This window comes from Apteryx rowi, unplaced genomic scaffold, assembly GCF_003343035.1.
Source record: "Apteryx rowi isolate R43461 unplaced genomic scaffold, aptRow1 scaffold_445, whole genome shotgun sequence".
In the NCBI taxonomy this organism is placed as follows: domain Eukaryota; kingdom Metazoa; phylum Chordata; class Aves; order Apterygiformes; family Apterygidae; genus Apteryx; species Apteryx rowi.
The window spans coordinates 309270-318919 of record NW_020450700.1 but is presented as its reverse complement, the minus strand read 5'-3'; the positions used below and the strand labels follow the sequence as shown (position 1 = coordinate 318919).

At 39.4% G+C, this 9650-nt stretch overlaps 1 protein-coding gene across 1 annotated transcript in view; it reads right to left on the bottom strand.

Annotated features, from left to right (window-relative positions):
* Window positions 1-3806: 3806 nt before the first annotated feature.
* Window positions 3807-9650, bottom strand: part of RRM2 (ribonucleotide reductase regulatory subunit M2) — a 6747-nt gene continuing 903 nt past the window's right edge. The window contains exons 2-9 of the mRNA XM_026076957.1: window positions 9443-9574; window positions 9098-9214; window positions 8427-8560; window positions 7180-7274; window positions 6234-6367; window positions 5696-5800; window positions 5445-5558; window positions 3807-5022 (exon numbers count right to left, since the gene is read on the bottom strand). Of these exons, the coding sequence (XP_025932742.1) occupies window positions 4870-5022; window positions 5445-5558; window positions 5696-5800; window positions 6234-6367; window positions 7180-7274; window positions 8427-8560; window positions 9098-9214; window positions 9443-9574 (984 nt within the window). The 3' untranslated portion in view covers window positions 3807-4869. The remainder of the gene's footprint in view (window positions 5023-5444; window positions 5559-5695; window positions 5801-6233; window positions 6368-7179; window positions 7275-8426; window positions 8561-9097; window positions 9215-9442; window positions 9575-9650) is intronic.

Sequence of the window (9650 nt, the reverse complement as noted above, 5' to 3'; positions counted from 1 at the left end):
AACATGAGTCTTCACCCTTAGGCCAAAAGAAAAACCTCAACACAGGAGCGTTCAATGCCAGCCAAGTGCTCCCAAGCGCTGTAGAGCATAAGCACCTCACAGTAACACACTAATCATCACCTGACGAACAAAGCAATGCTGCCTGTGGCAGAAGCTATGCACTGTACTATGACCGGTGAAAAAGCAGAAGAGGCGTTTGGTTGTTGGAAAGAATCGCAAAGGCCATTCAACTAAGGTATTTTTTTCTCTGAATATTTGAAGTTTCAGGAAAAAAAAGAATGAATAACAGCTGGGGGAAAAAAAGGTAGCTCTATTTTAAATTCATTCTTCCTTGATGTAGCTCATAGAATTTCAGCTTTCAGAAAGAGGATAAGCAACAGTAGCAGGGAAAACTTTAACACAACATCTTCTTTGAGAGTATATAATGCTCACCTTCAAACCAGACTCTTCTCCAGCAAAGGCAAAAACATGTTGTGGCGTGCAAGGAAGTCTGCTACCTTCAGGAGCCAGCAAAGCCTCAGCTCGGGCAGTCAGGCAGTGCCCCAGGGTTTGCTGTTCACTGGGTTTTTCCTCTGGATCCTGGGGGCAACGTATGTTTCTAAGATGAAATCCAGCTGAGCGTCAGTAACATCCAGATGTGGGAATGGAAATCGGCATTCCTTCTTTACCCAATTTTCCATAGCTATCTATTTAACTCCACAGCACGTGCTCAGTGAACATCACCATTTTTCTGCTGATCAGCGATGGCAGTAAGATCTCATCATTAAAGTTTGCAATATACTCCAAYGAGATGAAAGAATAGTTTTTCTCAGTTCCTCTGCAGGCTCAGGAAGTAGCATCACCATCATCATCATTTCAAAGAGCAATCAGGCAGAACTTTTTTTTTTAATCTGTAAAAAAGCAGAGTCTGGCACAAGGATCTGACACCTACCAAATGCATTTCATCTACGTCAGTTTAATCTTTTTGCCGTTCTTCAGGCAAAGGCTCTATTCTAGCATAGAAACCAATTGACTGTCTCTGCTGTGTGGATCTTAGGATATCAGTAACAGTCCCAAAAGCTATGTAAACTCCTAAAACCTCCTCCAAAAACAGCAGGCCTTGCAACTTGATTCTTCTCAATTCTCAAATCGTTTCTGGTATAAAGCATTTTCTTCTTCATAATTTATGGAGCACAAAAGAGAGACCAAAGTACCAAGAGGTAATCAACAGATTAAAACAAAATGAGCTGTTGCTGACTGTGAAAAGTAGGATTTGAATGAGCACAACTCCATTCATTTATTTCTTTCTGCTGGGCAAAAGTTTTGGATTATTGACTGGTGTAAAGGAAGTGGTTACCCTTCAGGGATTGCACCAGATTGCTAATATGCCTTTAGATTTGCAGGCTGGCTGTGCCCTGCTGCAGGCATGAATGGCAGCAACTGTTCTCTGACCTCTTCTGTGCACTAATTGCTGTAATCACTCCAGGAAATTTGAGAAATCTGGGGACTTTTTTTTTTTCTGTCATTACATTTTAATGTTGCAGTTGCTTCCTGAGGACAAGTCTAACATTAGGTTGCTGCTATTACTCCTCCACATTGCCTAAGGTTTCCAATAAATTTGACAAGTTACTTGAAGTGAAAATGTGTCAGTTTAAGAGATACAGAAGCTTTCTTACCTGTACCCATGCATTTTTTAAAAACAAATTACAGTAGAAAATTAATATATCAAGAGAAAGGGTACATCACTTGAAGTCATTGTGTTCTTCCATTTTATCTGAGCTAGTATTGTTATTAATATTAAAGCTATTAATTTTTACAGCAATGAAAAACACAAAGGAATTGCACATAGCTAGGGATCAGTTCTGCATAAACTAACAGACATGAAGTATTACAGTGCTAAACATCTGTTTTTACTTATCCCTCTGTATTTTTTCTCTGCTAACCTAATCGCCATTCACTTGCAGCAATTACTATGCCAGAACCCCTCCTAGACAGCTGCTGATTCATTCATATATAAAAAGAATCAGCACTTTCATCACTGCTTCACATCACTCCTGGTTCTTCAAACTCACTTTCAAAACATACTCATACACACAGGTCAGGTAAATTTTTACTAAAACTAATTTCTTCCTGAGTATGGTGTGTTTTTTCTTTTTTTTTTTTTTTGAAAGAAATAAAGGATTTAGTCATCTCAATGGTTAAGAGGATCAAGCATCAAACAGCTGGCATCTCAGTTGCATTAGGAAGTAATCATTTTCAGTGGATAAGTTCTTTGTCAAGGCTTGGACATGATCTATTCAAACAAAGCAAGAGCAAGGTGTATTTAAGTACTTGTGAGAATTGAGAATTAAAGGTGGTGAGACCAGATGCATAGCTTTTCTCCACTCTATACAGCACAAGCTGATTTGTATTATAGCAGGTACATAAACCAAAACTGAGTAGCCATTTAGATATCAGTGACACAAGGATAAGATTAATACTAGTTACAGCAGTTCTTGTTCTCTTGTTGAACTACTGATGACTTAATTCCTCCCTAACCCGCATCTCTATTACATCCACAGTTATAGTATCTGAATATAACCCTGCGAGAGTAACACTTAGCTAAAAGGGATGTTCTTCCTAGTTGCAGTTACAGAAAGTTTACTTGGCCATCACACACCCATTTCAAAGGGCCCTTTTACATTAATTATTGTTGAAAATAGTTCAAGTTGATTATTCCCAGAAATAAGGATACAAATTAAAGCTTTCCACCCTAAACATTTCCATGTACACAGGTACTATGTTCCTTGGTATCAGATTCAAGCAGGAGGAGAGAGCTATGATATAGCTAGACCCTACTAGAAGGCAGGAGTCTCACCTTTTGTCCTGCCCATAACCTCCACTTCAGTAGAGCATCTAGAAATATATATATAGGTTTGGATCTAAATCTGAGCCCAAGTCATACAAACTTATCTCCCACTACATGTTATTATTCTGTCACATTTACACTCTAAACATACAGGCTTACAATGAGCACTCTGATGAACCTGCCTCAATAATGTAAGCAGCAAGCATTATCAGTTTGTGATTCAAAATGAGGTGACTGGTTATTCAACTTAGTGTATCCTTACTCCAATTCCCATGAAATTATTCTCAGACCACTGACCTGTTACCAAATCAGTCCCCCAGGGGCAGTATAGAACCATCTGTTGAGAGTCTGGCATCCTCTACTTTGAATTCCAGCCTTTGGGGCTTAGGATTTGCTTTTTTTTTTTTAATTATTTATGATTTTGCTCCCTAGGATAGCCTTGAAAGTGTGTACATCCTGCTAGCTTCAGAGACTCAGGGGAAGAACAGTCACACACTGTCAACTTCAGTGCAATCAAGAGCAAAGGAGCAAAGACCAGCAAGTAGGTTAATTTTATATAAAGGCAGCATCTCTCAAAGAAGCATCAGCTTATATATAACTTTGAAAGAATGAGCAAAGAAGTCAACTCCAGCATTCTTTCAAAGTGCTTTAACATCTATAAAAATTTCTTCTCCATGTCAACTGGATTGACATGAGGAAGAACAGGCACACTTGCAGGATAGTTCTCATTAATAAGGTGCTACATTAGAGCAATGAAGAAACTTTTTATTGTGTATATCAAGACAGTAGCTAAGTTAATCATATTCTTAAGATTGTTTCATTGCAAATCATTTGCAGGAACTCTGAAAGAGTTCTGTGCTCTCAGATTACAGTCCAAATGCCCTTACTGAGGTACTACTAAATGTACTCACTCCTTGCCACTCAGTTTTGTGTGGAGTGACAGCAATATAGCACTTTTCACTGTTCTTATGCATTAAAAACAAAACTTGGCTGTATAGTGTAGAAAGATAAGAATATAGCTCTAGCCTGAATTTGCTGGCTTTACCCTGAAAACTATTTTAATTGAGCATGCAGTAATTCTGGAAGTCAGACCTAAGGGTAGCTATTTGACTTGACAGCTACCAAATAACCACATGACTGCAAAGTTCTTCCTGCAGAAGAAGTCCATTTCAAAATTCAAAAAAAATTAACACACAGCTTTGCCCATTGAAGCAGTGAAGCCACTACACCTCTGAACCTACCCAGCTTTGTATTAGCAAACTGCATATGAAATAACATTCCCAGACGTTAAAGAAAAGCAATTAAGCCCAGAAACCAGCTGCATGCTGTTTTTTGTACCCATGATATCTAACTTTTAATAAGCTGTTCAACCTTGCATACCAAGTTTGCTTCTGTACTTTGATCAATTTCCAGATCAATACACTTTGATTCACAGCACCATCCTTTCAAGTTACATACTAGGAGAAAAGCACAAGTCATGAAAGGTTAGGTTACAAAAGTCTAAAGATTTAGACATGTTTACCATTCCAGAGTATTACAAGACAGTTCTTTATTTTGAACATTAAAGTGCCAGCTTTATGTACAAACTTTTAAAATAGTAAAAAGTAAACTTAAAACCTGCTAAGAAAGCAGTGAGGTCATGTAGCTTCCTCCAGAGTTTTCTTCAGAGCATTCAAAAAAAAAAATCTAACACTCGAATTTCTCAGTCACTCCTTTCTTTATGCGGAGAACTGCAGAAGCTAGTGGTAACTGCCCATAACCTCCCATTTTGTAGAAGGAATGTGCCCATATATTTCACAAAATGGAGTAGCTTATGGAATAGCTGTTTTTGTAAGATACATTTAAGCATTCTATGAATTAATACCATTGACAAAGTCTAGTTAAAACTGCTGCAGCAACACTAACCTCCTGAAAAGTACCAATATCACCACGCTTTGCAAGAGTGGGATTTTAGTACAAGAATCAACACCATGACCCAATATGTTTAATGTTTCCCCATAAACAGGGGAGCATGCACGCTAAGTCATGTGGTCTCAGTCCATTTAAAATTCCGCATCCAGGGTGAAAGAGTTGTCTGTGGGCTTTGACATGACTCCCATCCTCTGATATTCACCTACTCGCTTCTCAAAGAAGTTGGTTTTGCCTTCCAGAGAGATGTTTTCCATGAAGTCAAAAGGATTCTCCACTTTGTATATCTGAAATGCAAAGACAATTCTGCGGTCACTGTGGGTGTTCAAATCTCAAATACAGGACAGTATTATAGAGCTCAGCTGAGAAGAAAGCAAAAAGAACCTAATAGCAGTCTAGTTGGGGTTATTTTACAGTGAAGAGAAATCTCTGCCCCAGGCATTCTCTGCTGCACTCGTTCCTGTCTTTTAGCTGCAGCTTCTTCCAGGAGTAGGCAGAAGCACAGCAACTTTTACATATAGTTTTTTCCCTCCTTATTAACAGCTTTGGCTTTTCCCTCTGTGGGTCTCCCAACAGGATGACAGCAGGACTGCTAACTAGATTTAGAAGTTATACCAATATTGCTGCAGTCATTTTATGATTTGGGTTTCTGGACAAAATTAAATTTAATGATATTTTTCTTGTGAAAGAGTGTGCTTATTAGCCTTACCTTGTTAAATCCCAGTTCCAGCATAAGTCGGTCTGCTACAAATTCTATGTATTGTTTCATTAAAGTGCAGTTCATGCCAATCAGTTTTACAGGCAGTGCCTCCGTCAAGAATTCCTGCAGATAACAGAAGCACTTAGTGTACAGAAACCATGGCATTCATTTTGTACTGTCTAGGGTAATTTTACACCCAACAGTTCACCAGCTTTATGCTTAATTATGAACAAGTTCTTAAACAAGGAGCAGCCAATTACCTGTTCTATGAGAACAGCATTCACGATGATTTCCTTAACTCTCTCCTCTGATGGTTTGTGTATCAAGTGCTTGAACATGAGGCAGGCAAAATCACAATGCAAGCCCTGGAAAGAAGTTTCAGAAAATCATTTCAGGAACACTGATTTAAAAGAGCTACTCAAATCAGAGGCACAGAAGAAACAGCCCATATCTAGATACCATCTTTGCACTTGCCACATGATTTTTTTTTAAGCTTTCTGCCTAACCAGAGGTAAAATAATCAAGACAATACAAGGTGCACTTCCTCCAAATGACAAGTACACCAAGTGCAAGAACTGGTGGGAAACTCTTGAACTATTACTGAGAAAATAAAATGGTAAATTCATTCATTCACTGCTGTAAGATCCATGATCCCACATGTGTTTACACATGTTAGTAAGCTTTATACACTGTCTGTTTATAAACATACTCCTTTTGAAGTATTGGAAACATTTGAATGTCATTACTTTGAGCTACTGTGGGACATTATCATCTTAACTGTTAGTATTTGATTCATACCTCATCTCTACTGATGAGTTCATTAGAAAAAGTGAGTCCAGGCATTAATCCTCTTTTCTTCAGCCAAAAAATTGATGCAAATGAGCCAGAAAAGAAGATTCCTTCCACTGCTGCAAAAGCTATTACACGTTCTCCTGTTAAGGACAGACTGATTTTAGTAACATGTAGAAAACTTCTCAGGATTAAAACTCAAAAGTTGTGAACAGACCCATGAACTGCATCTTCCAAGCAGAATGAAAGAATTGCTACTCAAGTGTGCTATAATCTGTCCCTGAAACTGTTACAGTAAAGGCTTCTGTCAAAGTAAAATACTTTTTTAAACTACATAGCAAAGTAAAAACTAATTAGAGGAGGTGGTAAGTAGCCGAAACCAATGCTCCTTCCTCCAGGTTAACTGTCATATCATCTTTTCACCCTCAAAGATTACACACTGAACAAAGAGCAGTCATCTTCAGTGACAGATTAGTCAGTGACTGGTCATCATTGCTCAAGTGAAGAACTTTGGCCATGAAGAACACTAATACCAGTGAAATCAGTTCTACCATCTTGTTTTCACCTTTGAAGTAAGGCATCAAGAATCAGAAAGGCAGATGAGCCATAGCCTCCAACTCCTCCAACTGAATGCGTCGGCTGGAGATCAGTGGCCAGTGCAGTTCAGTACACAAGAGCAGCTGCAATTTAATCATACAGCCAAGTATACAAAGATTGCCACAAGAGCTACCATTATTCAAAATACCAGCAATTTTAGAGATTCACATTAGCAGCTTATCTGCAAGATGAACAAGATTTTCTTCATCTCCAGAATCATACCAGTATCTTCCAGATAGCGCTTACTCATCCTATGACAACAATAATCCCTATGAACTGTGGGAAGTCTGGAGATGTTGTGGTTCCTCCATTCTTTTAGGGAAGGAATTTCACTTTGCTTCCAAAAAACATAACTCACCATATGTTGCTTGCTTGTCCCCAATCCAGCGCATGGCCCAGTCAGCCTTCTTTTTAACACATGGCAGTGTTTCAATAGCATTAAAAAGAAATTCCCTGAGAAGCATATAACTCATTAGGACAAGATTTCAGCAAAGCAACCAGTACAATAAGCCTTCATAGCTGTAGATGGCCTTGTTCATTTACAAGAGCTCTGTACCTTCACCTCAGTATAAGCTCCCCTCCCATTTTATTTGTACCAAATCTAGGTGCATTTGTGTTCAGCTACTTCTGCATGACCTTCACCTACATCAACAACAATTCACATGAATTGTCATGACAATACCAAAAGAAGTACTGACTCAAATATGCTTGAACAAGGTTCTCAAAGCTGTAGACCAGCTGATCTTCACTTTTCAGTGACAAGGCACATAAATGTTTAAGGAAGAATTGCTTCCATGAAAAGTTAAAGCAATTAAGCACCCAAAATTAGGAAAGAATGATGTGGCTAGTCAGCTTTTTGCCAAGGAGCAGCATTTACAGAAGTATCTCTACACTGCAGCTAGCATTTAAGTAACACAAGACATTACCCCAGTAGGGTGCTTGTCTCCTAAAACAATACAAGAATAACTCAAAAAAGCCCAATCTGCCCAAAGCCCTGCATTTAGTTTTGAAAAGATGCAATTCTTGAACTGATCCATCTTGTTATGGGAAAGTTGCATTTTTATTATATTTGTAATCAGTTTTTTTTCAAGCATGCAACATTATCTACATATAACTGTCAAAAGGAAGCTTTCCTTTATTATATTAGAAAAAAGAAGCCAAAAATAGTCAAATCTCTAATGGCAGCACATGATATGAGAGTGCCAGTCATTAACTGGACACAGAGTATTAGAGACTGCTTTATTTAAAAAGCTATTATCCCCAGAGAAACTTCCCTACATAGCTATCCACCAATGCAGGGGTTCCCCATATCAGAGCTTACTGTAATTTAATATACCCCCTTATTTGACTGCTTTACCTTTTAGATATTTAGTCTCATTCCATTATTTCAATGTTAATTATCTGTTTTTACTCTGAATCTAGATGAGATCTTGCTCATACACTTAGGAAAGATGTTCCAAAGTCGGTCTTAAGCAGCACTTCAGTGATATTTAAAATTAATCTAGTTTGAATTGTAAACTTAGACTTGAAGTCACAGAAGAGTGATGMGCATCATGTAAACCTCAGTTATCAGTTTTGAACCTTTCATTATCAAGCAATACTAACCTCTCTTTTGAATCTTTAATGTATGTGTCAATTAGAAGACTGTACATTTCTGAATGTATATTTTCCATGGCAATCTGGAAGCCATAGAAACAACGGGCTTCTGTGATCTGTACTTCTTGACTGAACCGCTCCACCTAGAGGAAATAAGTAACTCAGTGTTTACAGAACTATTAAGAACAGTTGCATATTAAGGGTACTGAAGCTTTATAGAAAGAACTACATTTGCTCAGCCCATATTATCTTCAAATTAAATCCACACATTCAGATTCTGAACAGAAACACGAAGAGCACCAGCATCTTACAGCTGCAAGTCTGCTTAAAGCTCCAAGTCTCAAGTTGTTCTTTGGTACCCAGAGGAACAGAGAAACATCTTAATTTGACTTGGCCTCCATTAGGGAGAGGAACACTGACAGATTAGAAGCAGAACAAGGGCTCTGAACTGGCCCATTGTTACTATAAGGCAGTGCTTTGTGCTCTCTGGGGAAAACGGCAAACCTCTGGATTTTAAAGAGCATCCCCTCACTTGGCTAAATAGCATAAGGCAGCATTAAAGTTTCTAAGCACAAGTAATCAAGCTAGATAGGCCAGCAAGTCCCTCATTAAATATGTATTTATTTTGTTAGCTTCATTTTGTGGAATAGTTTATTCCAGGGCCCTTTATACACACTTACCAAGTTTTCATTCACAATGCCATCACTGGCAGCAAAGAAGGCAAGGACATGGGAAATGAAGTATTTTTCCTCAGGCTTCAGGGACTCCCAGTGCTGGATATCCTTTGAAAGATCCACCTGAAACATGAAAGAAGCAATGAAACAGTAAAGGGCTCCTAGAAGGAAAGAGAGGCTTCAGGTAGGATGTTTGTACCAGAGCCCAGGGCACTACCCCACAGCAAGGTGCGTTCTGTCCCCTCAAGGCTTCAGAAAATCGGGCAAGCTTATTCAGCTTTTCTATTAATGTCATTGCAGGAGGAGCGCCTCTGAAGCAGGGACGCAGCTCCTGGGGCTGGCAGGCCTCACCTCTTCGGCGGTCCAGAAGGAGGCCTCGGCCTTCTTGTACATCTGCCAGATGTCGTGGTACTGGATGGGGAAGATGACAAAGCGGCGGGGGTTGTCCCGCAGCAGCGGCTCCTCCTCCGCGCCCCGCGGCACCTGCGGGCACAGAGCGGCTCGACCTCAGCCACGGGGCCGCGGCGGGCCAGGGGGGCGCTGAGGCGGCGCCGGCCTC